Source organism: Apteryx rowi, unplaced genomic scaffold, assembly GCF_003343035.1.
Source record: "Apteryx rowi isolate R43461 unplaced genomic scaffold, aptRow1 scaffold_415, whole genome shotgun sequence".
Taxonomy (NCBI): Eukaryota; Metazoa; Chordata; class Aves; order Apterygiformes; family Apterygidae; genus Apteryx; species Apteryx rowi.
Genome location: NW_020450650.1, coordinates 172,586 through 192,777, shown reverse-complemented (window position 1 = coordinate 192,777; position 20,192 = coordinate 172,586). Strand labels below are relative to the sequence as shown.

Here is a 20,192-nt window from a genome sequence, read left to right as displayed (position 1 = left end):
AAAAAAAAAAAAAACACTTCCATTTGCTTGTGCAAGATTTGACTGAACAAATATTCAACTCACTGCAGCCTTCGCTTTGGACATGTGACAATATCAGTATTAAGCAGATAGGTTTCCTGTCTCTTACCTGCTTGTACTATATATATAAACAGGCACTACAAAGCCCATGTTAAAACGGAAAAAGGTTTGCACCTTCTGTGGTGTCATCGGTCAGAAATTCTTCAGAAGAAAATATGTTTGCATGTACATCTGGGTAATAAAGCCCCACTTGAAATCAAACGTTAAGGAATGTTATGTTGTCAGTGGCAACACAGAGGATGTGGTTTCTATGAAAGTTAACCAGTTAGGTCAAGGACAATTGCTTTATTCTGGTCAGGCTGCAGTCCATGCCTTGCCCAGAGTAACTGCTAGATTAGTCTGAATTCCACAAGTGAAAATCCATTCACATTTTTAACTCCTTCCAGTGTTTGAGTTAGGCTGTGAAATGCACTGGGTGGATGTTACCAGAAGCAGGTATCTGTTCAGTCACTGTGAGTAGCCCCAATGGGCAAATACGAGTAGCAAGTCTTACACAGGCTCTTGGGCTCTCAGATCCTGCAACCAGCGATGCAAACACTAACATTTAGTAAGGACGTTAATGGCTTCGTTGCTATGCACGTGGTATTCAAGCAATGAAACGCGGAAAAGGAAACACATTCGGGGAAGAGACATGGTACCAGTCAAGTCATGGTGTAAGTGGAAACCACACTCACATCAGTACTGTAACCTACAGCTGGGCTTAAAAAAAAAGAGAAACTTTTTATGCAGAACATTTCCCTTCTTCCGTCTGTGCCCCCAGTTACCACAGCATCCAAGAGCCCCGCAGGCTTAACTGCGTTTATCCTCCCAACACCCCCATGAGGTAGGGAAGTGTTCTTATCACCATTTTACAGATAGGGAACTGGGGCACAGAGAGATGAAAATAACCTTATCCGAAATGATCATATAGGAGGAAGTTTGTGGCAGAGTAGGGGATGAGTGGCTTCGATTGTTAGTTCCAGGACAGTACTCAAAAACACCAGTCACCTATTCAGCTACGAGATGCTCTGCCTTCAGTTTGACCTACCTATCTTCCCCGGGCAACAAGGAATGGGGAAAGCCTGCTCATTTTATTAACAGCATTTCCGCTCCAGCATAAATAGAAGAGGTGTCAGATGCAGGCACTGTTTGCATTCAGAAGTCCAAATCTGAACAAAGAAAACTATTTCCAAAATAGTCAGCACTATCCTGCTATTGTGGGAAAAGGAAGGAAGATGCATCAAGTTTTCAAAGCAGAAAAATAAAGTAATCCATGGCAGGTCGTAAGTACAATTTTAAAATAATTAATGAAAGTTTTAATAGGAAGCTGATATTAGATGTTCATGCTTCAAGCACCTCCCTGCTCTTGAGATTTGATGTCATAAAACAATAAGAAATTAAAAAAAAAATCTCTTTGGGACTACAGCTATCTCTTTTCAGACACAGACCTAAATGCAGATTTGATGTAGCTTCATACATAGAGCCTGGCTTTACACTACAATCTTGTCCAAGATAAAACAGATTCCAGAAGCTGCAGACTACTGAAGGTTTCTCATTTTTGGCACAGTCAGGTTTCAACCCTGCCCTCAAAGGCTCTCTTTTCTGAGTGAAATGGCACCTCATGTCCAACGTTTACTCTGTCCTTTGGGACTCCAGTTGCAGCCACCCAGAGCACTAAAATTGTTGTGAAACAAACTTCTAAAACATAAAGGAATTTACAAAATGCCACTTAATGTCAACTGAGGTCACTATTATCCTGGTATAAACAGCAGAGATCCATGACCCCGTGGATCATCTAGTTTATCAAGTCTCACTCCAAAAGGTGGCTCCTCAGCAGAGGAGGAAGGGCCAAAGGAAGACAGACCAGACTGCTACTACACTATCACCCACAGGCCTTGATGAAGGACATCGACACTGTTCTGGTTGGGTAAAGAAAGCAATTCTTGGGTTAGTATTATCTGAGGGCACAGGGTGTGAATCATCAGTATCAGCCATGCTCAGCTTCCAGGTCACCTCTGCTATCAGTAAACTAGCCTGTCAATCTTTGCTGATAAACTGGACCTTATGGCCCAGGCTTCTACTTTTATAACAGGTTGCTGTTGTAAACTTCAACCACCATGAACACAACGTGAACCTAGACCTCATCTCCTCTGCTTCCTTCAGCCACGGTCAGAGACTCAAGGAGCTGCAGCCAGCCAGCTATAGCTGAAGTTGACCGTAAAGGCACCCAATTTAACATCCACCAGTGACATAAAACAGTCATGCTTGGAGAGGATCAGAAAGAACTGAGCTAGCCCCACCGTACATCCTGCTACCTGTATTTCACCCTGGGAAAACTCTTCTCCCCCTTCTTTCACACCAGGACTACAGAACGGAAAGAGAGAAAGGCAGCATGAGGTTTCTTTCTACTTGCTGACAGCAAGCCTCACAACAACAAAGTAAAAATCCCAACAGCTTTAAAGCTACCTAGCATACTTAGTTGAGGAGACATTCCAGTAATTAAAGCAAAAAGCAACTTTTGAATCCAAAGCACAAGCTTTGTATACTAACAAGCAGTGAACTAGTGAGGTGTGTTTATTATTACATGGTTTGAACCTTTTCCTTTAAAAATCCCAACTTCTGTATTTGAACAGATCAGACAAAAGTGACAAAGGATAAAGCCTGTTGACAACAGAGGAACTGCTATTTATTTTCTGTTTGATGGCCATCACAGGGAATATCAAAACTAAAACCAAACAGCTCTCATCTAGAAAGGGGTTCTTATTCTCCTTCAAAAACAGACTCAGCTTTGCAAGAGATTCCCGGTTCCAAGCAGGCCAAAAATCATAGAATCACAGAATAATTTAGGATGGAAGGAACCACTTAAGGTGATCTGGTCTAACCTTTCACTCAAAACAGAGCCATGCAAAATGCTAGGGGGGAAGAAAAAAAAAAAAAAGAACAAACAAACCAACCTCATCACAGCAGTAATACTACATGTAGGTAATCCAGGGGAACTGTAAAACGACAAAGGAAAAAAAAACAAAAACAAAAAAACCCAAACAGCTTTATTGAACTCCAATGTCCAAATCAAATTCGAGGAACAAAACCTCGAGTCTGCTTGGCCATTTGCCCACATTTTAATCTTCTTGCCTCCAGTAACTAACTGGTTTGAGGACTGTAAGAGTCAGCAGAAAGATGAATATCAATAAATACGCCCTGTGTGTAGTGGGCATAAAAAGAAGAAATGAATTCTGTGTTCTCCCATGTTTTATTTCACCACATGAATCGTGAAAGAAATAGCACAGGATAGTACATGGTGAAAAAGGCACGCACAGCCTCTGAAGTGTGAATATACATCTACAACCACACATCCTGTTGTGTGTCATTCCACTTCTAAAATGGTGTCTGAAAAGAGAAAAGTCTCCAGAAACATGAGGTTTTGCCATAATCACACCCAGTCTAGCCGAGGGAGTAAACAAACTTCTTCAAGAAACCAAAAAGTACTGTTTGAAATAGCCCGTTCCTACTAGCCTGGAGCTGTTGCCAGGAAGAAAGCTTTACTCTAGCTTTAGAGTACAGCATTCCCCTAAAGTGGGAAGGAAACTTCCTATATGCTGATTTTTGCACATTCTTGCCAGTCACCTGTTAGCCAGAACATTAATACTAAAAAGATGAAAACCTTCACACATGCAAACAAAAATAAAACAGCAAACCTGATTTTTTTCATCCTATTCTAAAGCTTTCTATAGCATAATGATTTGTATCACTGCAGTACACTGCAATTTCAGATGCACATCTGGAGCTGAGCCACCTGCTGTACAAATAAAACAAAGAGACCGTCCCTGTTCTGCAGGGTTTACTGATCATAAGACAGGGACAATGCAAGGCTAGACAGACAAAAAAAAAAAGGGGATAAATACTGGGCATCACAGTGAGCCGTGGTCTCAGCACATATACAGTGTAAGCTTGTCAAGGCCTTTTGTAAGCAACACAAGAAGCTAGAGCTTTGAAAGAGGACAATAAAGTGGTACTGCAGATGTTTACACGGAGCATTTCCCAAGTGTGAAAGGGTAGCACAAGAGAAAGCACAGAGGTACTTGCTTGCCCCCACGTTATAGTCTCAGTATAGAGAGACTTCCTAGGGTAACTGAAGGCAGAAGTTAACATCTTAATAGCAAATTAGAGACAGTAAAAATAGGTATGGAAAGCAAAGCAGCTGCTTACATTCAGTGCTACAGAGGAACTAGCGGGTAGCAACAAAGCAGGAGCCCAAGAGAACAAGCTTTGCAGCAGCACCCTGAACAGGGCAAGGTTACTTGTCAAGCATATAAAAATGCAAGAGGATGCAAACCTAAGAAAAGTATAATCCCCCCGCAAAACCCATGTTTTGCTTTTGGTTTTTATTTCCATGAATAACAGTGTATTTCAACAACTACAGCAACTTTGAAAACATCAGTTTCTTTGAAGATCAAAAAAATACCTGCTCTGCAGACAAACTGGTTGAAGTTGCTGTACAGCTGAGAGAAGTCGCTATTCAGAAAGAAATTTGGCCACCTTCTCTTCTGAGCAGAGAGGGTGATATAGGCACACATGTAAAATCATGCCTTCCTCTGAAATTACAACTGATATTATACAGGAAGACTGACTAGATTGGGAAAAGTGCATAAACTCCAAATGGCACAGCTGTGATGACAAACTGAATCGTACATGGCTGGCTAATAGTCTTCACCTAGCTGTCACACATTTTGCCCATCTTAAAATATTTTTATATTATTCCCAGTGAACAATCTACTGCATTTTAGACCTTTGGCTCCCTTTGAAGTCAGGGGGTGCATATCAGAAAAGCTGAAACATCGCAGAATCACAGTCATTAAAAAAAAAAAAAAGTAGTACCAGTTATCATGAAAGGATGAAACACCTGCAGAACAAAGGGCTCCTATTGCAGTAAGGACAGCACATTCTAACCCAATAAAAGAGCTTACCAAGTCTAGAGTTTATTCAGAATCAAATCTGTTTATGCCAATGACAAGGTTAAAGTTTTAAGCAGCTCCTCTTAATGCAGCAGAGCCACCATGGCAGAAGAGAGTAAGCTGCTCTGTTGCATCTGCGCTTAACAGAACTGTCTACTCTGTTCAAAATGTGAGGCCAAGTTTTGCTGCTATATCTTTGCACTCCCGTTGTGTAACGGGGGAGAATTAAGCCAGCTTGCAAAGCCAGAGCAAAATGCCTCATTTTACCTGCAGACTGCAAACACTGAATCTGGAAACAGCTGACAGTCACGGAACACTCAGAACCCTTTAAAAATACACCAAGTCATTTATTATACTGGGACTGTACTTCACGTTGCACAATCCAAGCTTTTGTTTCAGGCAAGAAAATGTTTTCTAAATATTTTGTCACCATGACAGTCCAACCTTGGACTCGAATTCTGCCCCTGGTTGCTCCACGAAACCCCTGTGCCGTCGATGTAGTTACGAGCTGTGCAACACAGAGTTCTCGGGCCTTCAGGAAGGTTCACCTTTCAGTGCAATTGTCTGCATCCTCTCAGCCCTGCAAGGTCTGAAGGACTGTTTGATCACAAGTTATTTCGCCTACTCACAAAATAAAACACTAAAAAAAAAAGAAACAACATCATCTTTAAGAGGAAGATCATTTTGCAACTAAGAAATACTAAACATCTCCCCAATAGGTTCAGCTTCATCCAAGGAACACTGGCAAAACAAAACAATTCTCAAGATACCAGAAATAAAATATTTTAAACACACAGAGAAAAAGAGACAGAGAAAAACATCCAGGCTTTGAAGGCTCTCTTCCAAGCAACAACATTTCTTTTGGGGACATTAATTTGGCAAACTAAACCAGAGCAGATACACTCTGTCCACACCACAGCCCAGAAAACAGCAGCAGACCATTTCTGTGCGACTCAGGAAGTCCAAAGAAGACTTCTTCAGATCAAGATCAACAGGGTGTTTATATACAGCCAGTGTCATGTGAACGGATGGTTTAGTTTGTGAAATGAATGTTTGCATTGTCAGTTAAAAAAGAAAAAAAGAAAAGAAAAGAAACACCCGATTCCACACTTATAACATTAAAAACATAGCAGGGGAAGGAAGTACTCCAGCAGCCAAAATTTACAAATTCTTACCATAACTTTGGCACAGTAAACTTTTCTAGTGTCACAAAGGCCTATTCTTCAGGGGGGTTTGTTGCCTCTTTTTCAGAAGGACTAATCCACATGTGAAGTATATTAATAAAGAACACCCATACAAGACGCCAGCAGAAGCACAAACATACACAGACATTTTTTGAATTTTCAGAGTTATATCTGTCTTTTCTTACGAAGAAAGATACCTAATGACAGTCAGGAGGCAAATATTTCTGCTTCCTCTCTTTTTACTAGTGAATCTCTGTAAGCTTTCCCTTTCCTCAAAAGACAGCAACGCTATTTTACTTTAATTAAAAATTCAAACCAGTGACAAAGATTCATTTCTGTGAGTCGCATTCAGCAGCCAGGTTCTAAGAATTTTGACAGAGGGAAAGAGATTTTAACATGGAGATGTTTTAAGCAGAATAGAAATTCTTAACAGTAACCTTTTAATTGTTTGAGARGCCCCATGCTCAAACCTAGAAGAAAATGCCAATACTCTAAGTAACACTTAGTATTACTGCACTGTAAAAACAAATATAAGCTTTGGAAGCCAGCACTTTTTCCTCTTATTATCTTAAGCTATTAAAAAGCACTAACATATATTTGAAAGAAATACAACAGAAAGTCCTGCCTGATCTAAATACATATAGCTAAATTTATCTCTCAGATTTCAAAACACTGCTTAGTGATTGGGCATTTAGAGTTCTATTCACTAGCTAGAATAAAGCCAAATGGTACTTTTAAAAAAATTGACTTTGAAATATCATTTATGAGAACAGGGACGAGCTATGTAAACCCTAAAATTCTGTGGGTCTTTGTATTCACGATTATTGTCGCAAACTAAAAGGCCCATATTCCCTACTAAGCAAACATTTACAATTAAATCCATTCTGCACAACACATTTGCATTTTGAGATAGAACAGTCAGTTGTTCAGCTGCTGTGATTTAGATGGATTGGTTCATTATTGCTGCAGTTCGTTTTCAGCTACACTGTATAACAAAGGGGTGCCAACGTAGTCTTGAACGGCTTTAAAGCTAAGTATTCTGGTATTCTTCCATGAGGATGTAATTTAGCTATCTCCCCATCTCTCCCCTTCTCTTGGATCAAGATATCTTGACTTTAGAGGCTAAACTTTACCAAAAGCAACAGAAACAGGCTGTCATCATAGTGTTCAATAGGCAATATCTCTGCAAGTCAACTGAAGGCTGTTGCTGGCAAGTTTTCAGTGATTTTCTATATATGAAAAAGTATTTTTCCCAATTCTCATTTAAAATAAATATTTTTCCTGTCATGCAAGTAACAAGGCAACCTAAATTTCCAGACCAGGAGATAAATCAGTTATATATCTTCATATGTTCGTGTTAGAGTAAAAAGTTATCTGTACCAGAGAAACAAGACCTAGAACTACAAATACCTCTGACGCAAAGAAAATTTCAGGTTGAAAAATCAACTATTATATACTACTCCTTCAATCTCTGAAATATATTAATAAAAGCAACAGCAAATCAGTGAAACAATTTTTCTATTAAAGATCCCTTTAAAAAGGCAAGGTTTCTTTAAAAATTAAGTTTTAATCGATGAAAAAAACCCACAATGATTAGTGGTGCTTAACCTACCACTCTAAAACATAGTCTTCTTGAGACACTGCCAAAGTATCAACAGCAACACAAAGAACGTTTATCACAGAATGACTTGATCACTGAATTTATAGTGGCAAACAATTCATATCCTATGTCCAGGAATCAATTTCCACCTATAAAACCACTTCCAAGCCCCACGACCAACACTGTCATCATACATTATCACAACTAGATTCTAGTCTGGTCCACACAAACTTGCAGTAGAGTAAGAAGGATATAAAATAGCTAAAACTATACAAATAAGCATTTAGTMAAGTCTTGAATTAAGAAATAAAATGCCTCCAGTTAAAAGTGATTGTTCTTCTTGGTGTTACCAAAGTTCAATTTCTACTTAATGGTGGTGGGAAAGGAAGGAGATTACCTGATGGAATGTTTAAAAAAAAAAAAAAAAAAACCAACAACAAAAAAAAACACTCAAAAAAACCACACCACAGCAATGCAGTAAAAACTTTTATTTATGTATCTGGCTGTTATTTGTATTACTGGAAGGTTTACAGATCAGAGGCAGGAGCCAGGACCCTGTATACAACACACACAAAACCCAGTACACACAATCCATGCCTGGAGGTTCYCGAAACGCAACAGGCAAACTAGAAGGCAGCATTCCCACCTGCAGATGGGAAGAGGCCTAAAAAGGCATCGATTTTGAACTGCTTAACTAGTTAGTGCAAGAGTGTAACTTTTTACTGACATTACAACTGTGAAACTCCAACTCAGGCACAGTGGCATGAATATATAAAATACTGTGCATCTCTGTATTTCAGGGCATAAACCCTACTTAGCGTAAATATTTTCACACCACTATAACTGCACCCTTATGGGGTGGCATTACATTGGCTGATGTAACACTGCATGTACAAAGGCTCCTACAGAAAACACGGCAAAACTTTGAAAATAATTTTTTTCTATTAAATATTGAGATTTAATTCAACTGGAGTTTCATGGATAAAAAAAGCAGTTCGAACAAAGTTTCATTATCTGTTTCTATTATTTATTAGATCCCTCCGGCCTCTTGCCGGAAATACAAAAGTTACTCTTTCACAGTACTAGCTTTCTGAAGCGTAATCTGGATATATTTGTTGATCTCCAGGTCCTTTTGCAGAACTTCAGAAATGCTAGGATGTACTGCTAGGTCTCAGAATTTAGAAAAATCCAAAATAAAATCACATCTAAATTATTTTAAATCATGTAATTTTTTGAGATTTTTCTTTAAACAGTCCTTTTTCTTCCCCTTACTCTGAACTGTTAAGAAAGCACTCAGGTTGTGTTTTCCAGTTTTTCTCCACATCATGAGGATTAGCAAGCTCCTCTGTTTCAAAAAGAACAAAGGATGAAATTGTTAAATCTTGTGGTTTCAACAGGTGGGAATTGACTTATAAAGCCACAACAAAAATAAGGCCTGCACTTAAATTTGAGAATTAGCAACAAACGGTGCAAGTAGCCACAACGCCCACTGGCACCTGAAGTCTACTCAGACAACATCAGCATCAACCTCACGAGCAAGACTCCAGTATCCAAAAAATAATGCTTGTCTTGAAGACTGGAACCCACTCCCCAAACAGATATTTCCTCCGAAGGCCGCGTTTCACGACCGATACAAAACCCAGTTCCCTGGCACGCACGTTCTATCATCGTCATTAAGAATACATTAATAAAGCCCCAAACCAGACTGATTTGATAGCCCTGCACGTGACTCGGATGCTGCGCTAGGTCGCGCTGAACACGAAACGCCACTGCAGTCACGTGCAGAACCACTGACCCCCAGGTGCTTTTCTACACGCAGTTCATTCACCAAAGGGCCGCACTTTGGGCAGCGCTTCAAAAGACGCTCTCCCAACTTCCCCGGGAGGCTCAGGGAACCAGCAACCGACAACTCGCTTCCTTTGCCCGCGGCCTGCAATGACCGTTTACCTCGGCTGTCCTCAAATACGACCAGGCACTTTTGAATAAATTGACAAATTTCACAATAGTGTTTCGACAGCTTTTTCTTTTTTTTTTAAACATTTTTGGCCCAACTTGGAGAGGTGGGAGAATAATCCAAGGGTTCCAGCACATTTTTCCCAGCAGCAACACTCAAAGTCAGTCTTCAGTATTTCCCCCTTTCAGTGGCAGTAAGTATTTCTCACAGAAACCGACTACTTCACACCTAATATGGTGCTATTCTTTCTCCATTCTTTTTCTTCCTCTTTCCGCATATAGTTTCCTGGTTTTTGTTCCCCCTTTAAGAGGCGCATTGTACCTGCAATATAATACATTTTAAAATAATAAGCCCTCTCTATCTTCCCCCCRCGAGAGATTTTTTTTTTTAATTAAGATTTAATTCATTTTTTCCTTAGTAAATTGGTTGTTTCAATAGGCAAAAGGGAAAAGAACGCAAGGCTGAGAATTATTTTTTCAACAACGCTCAGTTATTTAAAGTGCATTCAAACGAAATGTTCAAGTGTTATATAATCCTCCCTTCCCAACAGGTATTCAGGTTTGTTTCCTGAACATTTCAGACACTGCCAACCACCCCAGCAATTTTTAAGGGAATTTGCCAGTAAGACAAACGCTGCAGATGAAAGGAGATATACTACATGTCACCATGTGCTGCTCTAAGAGTATCCAAGTCCTGGCCATCTTTGCCAGATGGTGACGTCTAGGACTAATAGTGCTAATACAGAGCGAGTTTAGGCAAGGGAGTGCAACCGCTGGTGCTTGGGCAGGGAGCACGCGCCGGGAACAGTGGAAGGCAGAGAAGCTGCTGGCGTTCACCGAGGGGCTGCAGGGGAAGGAATTTCAGAGTGAGGACAAGGCGCCAAATTTAAAAGGCACAGCACAGCTCCGTGCTCAAAAACATTCCCGCCAGAACAACGAGCATAGGTTTTTCTCTCCACTCTACCTCAGAATAACATACTCACAAACATAATACGTGTTTCCTCCTACATCCAAACCTGACTGCTTCTCAATAAGCTTACTGGGAGAGAAAAAAAGAAGAACAGAAAACCACACAAGGACAACTTTTTTTTTTTTTGGCACAGGCCTATTTCCCCCCCCCCCCTTCTCCTCTAAAATGAAGGAACCATGAAAGAGAGGATCAAAGACAACACAGGCAGATTCTGTATAATACACTGCATAAAGCATTACCAGCTCACTTTAAACAAGGTTTGCAATGTCCTAGATCCCTCATTCCCAAATCTCTTTTAACAACAAGTAACAGAGTCATTTATGATGTTACCCCACTTTCAAAGATAAATTTGAGACCTAGTTTAACTTCTGATGAACAACAAAACAGAATATGGAAGTAAACTTTCAGAACTGACATAAGCAATCTGGGCATCTACATCAGAGCCCTTCCTCTTTGCCATTCAAACAGGGAATGTGTTCAGCATCACTCAAGTATCACTTCCAGACAATCTGTTTATAAACAGAAAAAGAAAAAAAAAAACCCTATCTAACCTAGCATGACTTCTCTAAATAATTGATTAAAGTATTTTACAGAAAAGTGGGGAGAAAACTTAAAATACAATTTGGGGGGGTAATTTTGAATCGATAAAAAACACATGGACTTTATCCTTCAAAAATGTGAAGCTGCGGCTTAAAAAGTTTTCATGCACAAAAACGCTCTGGTCAGAAAGACTTTTCAGAAAGGACATTGAAAAGTAGCAGAGATGGGCAAAAATTTAAGTAGTCTGCTCACTGGAAGGAAGACAAGCAATCTCTAGTCTATACTTGCTTTTTCAGCATTCAGAGACGTAGTACAGTACAGTTACATTATATTAGGTATTTCTCAGCATTGGACTCCCTTGTCATCCGCAGCAGATTTTCTACAAAACACTGTATCCAGCCTGTTTCCTATGATCTCGTCACAAATAATTCCATCAGAGATTTACCCTCCAGAACAGCCTAGCTGACTAGCCATTATCAGCTCATATTTCTCCAGATGTTTTGTGATCTCATCCTTTCTTAATGTCTCTAGCATCTTGCCTACCACCAAGGTCAGATTTATTGGTCCACGAGTTCCTGGTTCCTCCCCAATCCCCTTTTCCCAGAACAGGGCAAGCAAAATTAAAGCAATCAGAGTTAGCATTGCAAAACTATTGCCCCTTGTGTTGAAAAGGGGAGACACAAGAAAAACCACAAACTGACACAGCTTATCTTTTACGTTCAATCAGAACAGCAACAGATTTCCCTGTAAACCCAAACCTTCAACTTTGGAAGTAGCATCAACTTCTTTCCCTCTGTTAGACTTTCCCCCCATTCTTCGTTTAGCCCCTATCTTGTTTTCTTACCTTTCCTCTTCTCCCCAGTTTTTCCTCTGAAGTAGCTGTGCCCTCTATAGCTGGCATCTTCAGAGTTCAGAGGTGTCTTAGGATCCTTTGTATCAAATGCCACAGCCACTCCTTTGAAATACCATGAAAGCCAGACAAGCCTTGAACTAATTTGAACCTCGAAGGTTCTGGTTACGCAGGTCATCAAGAAAGTACACTGCTACATCCCAGGGACCRCCAAAAGCCAAGGTTAAAACACACCCACCCACAGAACACCCCAAAATAAAACATACATACATAGAAAAAGAGGTAGGGGACATGGTCAGAACAGAAAAGAAAGAAGAGGTGAAGGAAAACAGCAACACAAGAGACCCACTGGCTTGGAAAAAAAAAAAAAAACTAAATGCTATCTCCTCATCATACATCATATGATCCTGTTTTGATCCATACTAACACAATACTGAAAGTATGAACCAGTGCTCAAAATAACAAAGTTAAGTTCACAGTCTGTATTATTCTGCTAGATAAAGTTAAAAGAACAGCAGTTCTTCACTTGTATTTTATATATGGATCCTGCATTCATTTTATGCAGTGAAGCTACAGGAAGATAGATCAAGCCAGGATCGTTGCAATCACCAAGGACTACTGGTTATGTATTAGAACACCTTTATCACTCCATTTCTTTACAGAAGTAATTCTTTAACAAAAATTAGTGTTTTTTCCAGCAGTGGAATAACAATCCTTTATATAATTCCTCATGTAAAAACCTCTAGCAATTTTCATCTGTCAGGCAGCCAGACTTCAAATTAGGCAAATAATTGTATCTGCCTGAAGTCCACACTAGAGTGACATGTGGAGGGCATGTTCTGGTTTTCATGGTTTAAATTATTGTGCAGTGTTTATATACTATTTAAAAAAAGAACAAAAAGAAAACAACCGCCCCCCCTCCCCCGAAAAGTAGTACCACATTTGCTGCTAAATATTAATGGATGAACATACAGGTCCCTTCCGTTGCTTGTAATTGCCTCAGAGTTCTCGGAGTGAGAAATCTAGATTTCTATTTCCTTTTTTAAATGTCAGTGTACATTCTTCCCTCCCCCTCTCTCTCTCCCAAAAGACTCCTTTCTATAAGAGTTTATTCCCTAATAAGAAAACCGGACATACTAGGGAAGACAGAGATGACAGAGTATCAAAATGCACAATCCCACTCTTTGTTAGCCTTGCAGAAAGGCCAAAAAAAAAAAAAAAAAAAAAAAAAAAAAAGACTGAAGACAATAGACGGACCTTTACAGAACAGGGACCAGAGCAGAAAGATGTGAGAAATCCAACAAGACCTTTAAAATGGATCAGTAAATTAAACAAAATGCATTCAGGTATACCTTTTTTATCTAAAAAATTCCATATCACAGGGCCAGAAGTTAGGATGCTCACGACAGACATCTAGAAAACCAATAATCTCAGAATTCCAACGAGCAGCAATTAGGACAAATAATTTTCTCCTTGCTCCCTCAGCTGCTCCTCTTCCTCCATACATTCCCAGTAATCCTCCAGCATAACACAGTCGGGGAGTACAAATGCCAGACACGCATGCACGGTACACCAACCCCAAAACTGAGTTTCCTCACCCCAAGTTTTCAGTGCGTTTGTGTAACCACTTCAGCTATGCAGTTCTGAAAAAAGCAGTTAGGATTTTAACTACTGCTTTTGTCTGCATGTAAGAGTCTATCGCCTCACTGTGATTAGAGTAACAGCACCAAGTGCTGCCAACTGGGAAAAGAAAAAAAAAAAGTTCATTCATGAAATCTTACATTTCTGCCTGCTTGAGGTTAGACATGTCATGGAGATGACTCTGGCCTCTGCACAAGCAAACATCTGTGCTACTGGAAGTAGAACTTCCTTTAAGCGATCGACTTACAGAACTGCCAAGAATTCTCGGCCAGGCAGAGATGTTTAATTTCATTTCTCCATTTGTATTTTTAATCTTGGAAACAACAACAGAAGTCTAAAGCAAGCTGATAGAAGAAAACAACCTAGTATTCTAGAAAGCCCTGCTATTTCCCTGCCAGGCCAAAACACCTGCTCCTGATAATGATAGCTTTATGCTTATATACACCTGCCATCCAAGAGAGCTCCAGAACGCTTTGCAGGCTGATTTATACATACGCAAATCATTAAAACCACCGAAATTAAGCCACTGCTGGGGTGAGATGTAGCAACTGTTTAACTGCACACATCCACACTGTTCAACTGCTCAAGACAGGAACTAACAGATACCATATCCAACCGAAGCTACGGGGGGGAATTCTAGGTAGGCAGAATGTAATTGCCCAATCTGGATTTTGGCCAATCACTACTTAAAATATTTGCATGTGGAAAGCCCTAGGATCTTTAAAGGCCACAAGCAGTCCAACCCTCAGCTTTGTAAGTTATCCAAGAGACAAACAATACACATTTCCTCGATCCGAAATCCTCCTATAGCAGTCCCTCCCTGTAGTAATTATTGTTTATGCCTTATTTCAGAAGCTCACAGTATCAGGCATCAGTTTTGGAAACATCCTGCGGTTGAAGCACTTAATCTTGCAGAGCTAGCAAACCGATAGGGTCTTTTTCAAGTGCAGATCTATCTGACAATAAATATAGATGACAAAAAAAAAATCCTTTACAAAGCAGACAAACACACACAAGTGGATCAGTCTCCCTGCCTCCCCCCCAAACAAGAGATTTGAATTTCTCAACTGATCTGAAAACAGCTAAGAAAACTAAGAGAGTAACCAAGCCGACAGAGAGTATACCAGCAAGCCAAGAAGGAGACATAGTATCACCTTCTGAAACCTCACATGGACAATACCAAATTAACAGTCACAAAAATCAATGAAGTGGAATGAAATAGGTGTTACCACACACGTCAAGAAGGCAGAAAAGGGACAAGCATTGGGGAACAGGTTAAAGGGATGGGGTTTACTGGCATCCAAAAAACACCAAGACGCAATTAATAATTTGGGCATAAATTTTCAGTCTCAAATATGCAGAACACGCACAGTACCATTGTGGGGTGGAGTAATGGAAATATGTTCAGCAGATGATCTTGTCATAATACYATCAGCAAGCCATCACAGATAATAATCTGTTTCTTTAAGGTAATTAAAAAAAAAAAAAAAAAAGCAGCAGATCTGGAGATCTGGCATCTTTTATGAACACCTCTTCCAGAGGTCTCCTTACCTGAAAGGAGTTATATAATAATCCTAGAAATACAGAAAATTAGAAGTCTCAAGAGTAAATACAAACAAGTTTGAAATATAACAAGACTGTTTTAAATGGTTCAGACACATCTGTCTGAATCATACTGACAACACATGCAGTTTTCCAATTCCACTTTCAAGCTTTTTAAAATAAACGTCTCCCCTAGAATTAGGTACAGTGCTGCTCAAAATAACAAAATTAAAATTTCCCTCCTATCTTTCAGTTACAGATAAATACTGAAAAAATAACAATAGAAGATTTAAACCCTCAGGCCAAAACCATGATTTAAATCTAAAATATCTCTTTGATTTAAAGAGTTTCTAGGATTATAAATGGGAATGAGAAACAAAGTTCTGCATTTCTTTCTCCTGTTTTATCCAAACACAGTGTAATTCCCAAATACACTATCAGAACAAGATAGCCTGGCTTTACCAGAATTATCCAATGAGTTATTTAAAATAACCAATGGAAACTGGCATTCCTGTCTTAGCTTCTGATTGCAGTAGACCAGAACAAAAAAATGAAAAAGCTTTACCAATGGTATCAAAACATTTTTAAAATCGAGCATGAGACAACTTGCAAAACTAAACTGTATATCAAACTGTCAGAAATATGTATTTCTGCCCTTTTAAAACCTGGATTATCAACTTTACTCTTCTTGCAGAAGAGCCAGCCGCCTTTATCAAGGTTAGGATAACATACTTCCATTCTCTTCCAAAAATAATTATGCTGTACCTTTGCACCTTCAGGCAAGTTGTTGCAAACCCTCTAAAAAAAGCCTGAGTCTGCAGAACCAGCACGCTTCCTTACTGCTGGAGCACACAAATTCTGTTTCYGGTCCAAAAAAATGACGAGATTATGGAAAGTACCTAACATTGTTCTCTCCTTTCCAAGAAGCAATAGTACAAAACAAAGAAACAGGTAAGCCAAGTACTCTATAGGAGCAGCATTATAGTACTCGAAACAAACCCAAAAAGCCCCTCGGACAACAAACCCAGTGTTTTGGCAATAAAACATCTAAGAATGCGAAAAGCATAACGATACATGTGACTACGTTATTTCAGTCTCCCCACCCAGCCAAGAATAAAGACTTTTTATAAAAATCAGATTTCATTAGCAGTAAAACAGAAATGCACAGAGCGCACAAAACTCAAGGCTATTCTTCACGTCTGGGACACTGGTACCAAGAGTGAGTGGTTCAGTCACAAACAAAACAACGCTTTCTCTAGCAAGTCTCTGCAAGAGCACAGCATTGCTCACAAAATACAGGCATATTTTTCACTGTTCAAATAAAGACAATTCTACCTTCTAGCAGTGTATGCACACAAACGGAGAAGTTACAAACCTCCATTTAAAACAAAATAATTTGCTACAGTTTAACTCCGCAAGTAGCACCTCTTTCAGCCGCTATCTTTAAAAACCATTTTCAAACTAAACAGTTGGCACAGTTTTCTATACACATGCACACACTCAGAGAAAACCCCTTATACCTGTGCTTTCTCAAATGTGAGAGAGTGTCATGCACATTCCTTATATACAGTTTCCAATTACGGTGAACGAGAAAATAAGAATGCGCTGCTTAAAGATATGTCGTTAAATGAGAGATCACCCTGAGAGAAAAAGCCAATTTGCTGAATGACCAAACACCCAGTATTCCCGCAAGGAACAAACACTTACCTCGTTTGTGAAGCCACCCTTCCTTCACTATTGCTACTTCATTCATAATGGCAGGAATGTCTCTTGAAATATCAGTTTACGTCAAAAGATCACTCTGTTGAAATTTTTGAACTCCAGCAGAAGGGTCCACAAAAAGGATTTTTTTTTTTCCTTTTGCTGCTTCCCAGCTATTTCTAAAAGGATGAAAAGAAGAGTGCACCATCATTTTGAAGCTTGTCACATACATACTGTAATGGATACAACAGGGAGTAGCTTTCATTGCTTTTTTTTTTATTATTATAACACTAAATGAGGGCTTTGCTCTTCACAAGGATTTTTATATCTCGGAGGATGGAGGTGCTGAAATAAGTGCCTGCTTAAGTCTTGCTTCTTCACTAAATGGGTTGATCGTGGGCACACTCGCAACATCACTCACACTGGATGCGAGGCGGATGCAAGACTTTGCCCAGTAGACTTCTTCCATCCCTCCAGCAACATCAAACTCTTTCCAACAACAACAACCACCTTCTGAGATTTAACGAAGTCTAGTTTTAAATATTTCCTGGTACCGAGACTTCCAGAACTTCTTTTGGAAGGTCTCCTTACAGCCCAATGCATCTCAGGCTATCAACTAATACACAGTGCACCTAAGAGATATACTTCTGAGGGGAAGAATTCCCACTATTCTGCTTTAAATTTTCCTAGCTTCAATCTCATCCTGTTAATCCGACTCAAATCTCCTGGACTTCCCACAAAAATTGTCTTTTCTATCTTTGATATCATAACTTCTACTTGTCTTAAGCATACACAAAGAATCTCAGATAAGCTCATGCAACCTTCTTGTCAAAAATCAGCACCTACATCAATTTTTTTGCTCTTCTCTGAGCACACCGCAGTTTGCTGTTGTCTTTCTAGCAATGAAATACATGCACCTAAACACAATTTAAGATTTTTACCACTCTGTTTTATGAGATGTAGTCCCTGTTTAAATAGCTCAAAATTGTTGCATCTTACTGAAAACATGTTTAGTTTGTGGCTGCCTACCACAGAAATGTTCTTTGCGTTTCTCTTCCCTCATTGAAAGTAATTTCTTCCCAGATGCATTAGCTTTTATTATTTTTCTAAATTGAATCTGATTATTTTTCTGCCTGTGGTGTAAATTTTTGTTTGCTTTTTATTTTTAAATCACTTCTGTGCTCTCAGAAGTGTCCATACTTCCATTCCATTTGGTATTACTTGGGTGATCAAAAATGTAATTGGTGCCAAGTTGCTAGCAATAATTAAGAAGTTTAATATAAATGAACCTAGCAGCATTCATAACACCCTTCCCTCCTTCAGCCAAAGACCTAGCTTTTATTGGAGTCTCTCTCCAAACGTGGAGAGACCACTTTCCCCCTCTAACAAACATATGCCATCTCTGCATGGATTTGGCACGTGTGCATCAATTATCTGCAAGTACGCAGGTGATATCCATCCATTAGAAACAAGATTAAAAAGCACCTAATCTCACGTAACTCACTGAGACAACCTTGGATGGAACCAACACATGGCCAAAATGAATCCAACCTAAAACTAAGTCCCCAGCAGAGAGAGAGGGGGCTGCGCATTTCATTGCCAGTGCTCTAAAAGAGAGAGTCTTCCAAGCGAGGAAGATAAATTTGAACAATCTCAGTCACTGGAAATAAAAATTGACTGGGAGAAATTGGGAGAGAAAGGAGGTCAGTCCCTTGATACTCTTGCCTATGAACTTCCACTGTTTATCACTATCCCTCATCATTACCAGCAACAATTTTTTTCTTTTTTCCCCCAGAAATACGCTGTTTTCCCCAAGTTACGAATCTGTCATGTCTCACTGCTTACAATTATCCACTCAAAGAAACAGATAAGAGGTTTGCCTGAAGGAGGGAAAGCACACCCAAAAAATGACATTGGAACAGACACATAAGAACTCTTTAATTTCACAAACATGAGAAAACAATATGTTGCAGAATGGAGACGAGTAACCCACAGCTACCAGAGCTGTCTTAAAACAAACTCCTTTAGAGGAGCAATTAAAATACAACTTGACCGACATGGCAGGCTTTCATTCTCCTTTCAAAAATGCATGCACGATGGTCATGCTAGCTAGACTTACTTGTTGACGTCAGCAGGAGACTAGGCCTCATTTAAAGGCTTCTTTTAAGCATCGAGCAATTTGTAAAGTGTTGAACAAAACCCCTAAGACTATCACAGCTTAAGTCTGAAAATGGAACACCAAGGTGTGAAAGTTAACGCTTATAACAATGTGCCATAACAGACTATGGGGACTGTGTAACCTACCTCTGTGTTTTGAATTCAACAACTTAACTGCATTAAAAGATCAACATCCTTTTCAATAATCATATGTAAAGAAGAAAGCTATGAGCAAAGCTGGTTTGTAGAAAGGATAATCCCATTATTAAAAACAGAAAAAGGAAAGGGGGCACAAAATTCTGGAATCGCGAGCTAAATCTCTCCGGCTCTTTCTGGGTTAACACTTGCCCAGACTCCCACTTAGCAACCTCCCGCTTGTAATAGGCTAAACTGTCATCTCATAATCTAAATTGGAATAACAATATAGCCCAGAAAGCAGACCAGCAAAGAAAACCAAAGTTCAGAGGAACTATTTTTTCTAGCCTCTGTGATGTCCCAATAAGTTTGGCCTGACTCCTCTGTGCAATTTCTATGCAACTAATATTCCCTAATTTACTACTGTAACTCTGCTATCAGGGATGCAACTTTACCTGCCCACCACCTTCACAGGGAACGAGAAGGCAAAGGGGATATAATGAAGCAGCTGTGCACAGCAGATGACTGTGCCATGCAAACTTAAGTGGGGCACTAAACATGCCCTAAGGCCAACGTACAACATGGGCTCCTGCTTGGTCCTTCAGTCAACTATGGGGAAGCGTAATTTTATGAGGCGGGACTTTTCTTAAGCTATTTCAGAGCCAGAAACCTCTTCTCACTGTACAATAAGATGTCCATACACACAGCTCCAACAGCAGCAAACCCCCTCTATCTGGTATATTTTAAAATACACATTCAAATTGTGCCTAATATATTTTAATAAAGGACAGTATCAAAAATGGTGGCAGCAAGTAATAGTAATTTCTTGTAATGGAGAAGTAACTACAGGTCAACATATTACTGAAGATGGGTAAACCAGAGAAAGTTTCTTTTGCATAAAATCCGGGGG

General features: G+C 39.5%; 1 protein-coding gene across 4 annotated transcripts in view; it reads right to left on the bottom strand.

The window, feature by feature from the left end:
* The window catches only part of AKT1 (AKT serine/threonine kinase 1), a 73,299-nt gene that overhangs the window by 50,491 nt on the left and 2,616 nt on the right, over positions 1–20,192 (bottom strand). For 2 of the 4 annotated variants that reach the window (XM_026075962.1, XM_026075963.1), the window contains exon 2: positions 16,997–17,169. In XM_026075962.1, the coding sequence (XP_025931747.1) occupies positions 16,997–17,042 (46 nt within the window). In that variant the 5' untranslated portion in view covers positions 17,043–17,169. Of the gene's footprint in view, positions 1–5,453; positions 5,475–16,996; positions 18,512–20,192 lie in introns of those variants that run through there. The other 2 variants (XM_026075961.1, XM_026075964.1) reach the window with 2 other exon arrangements.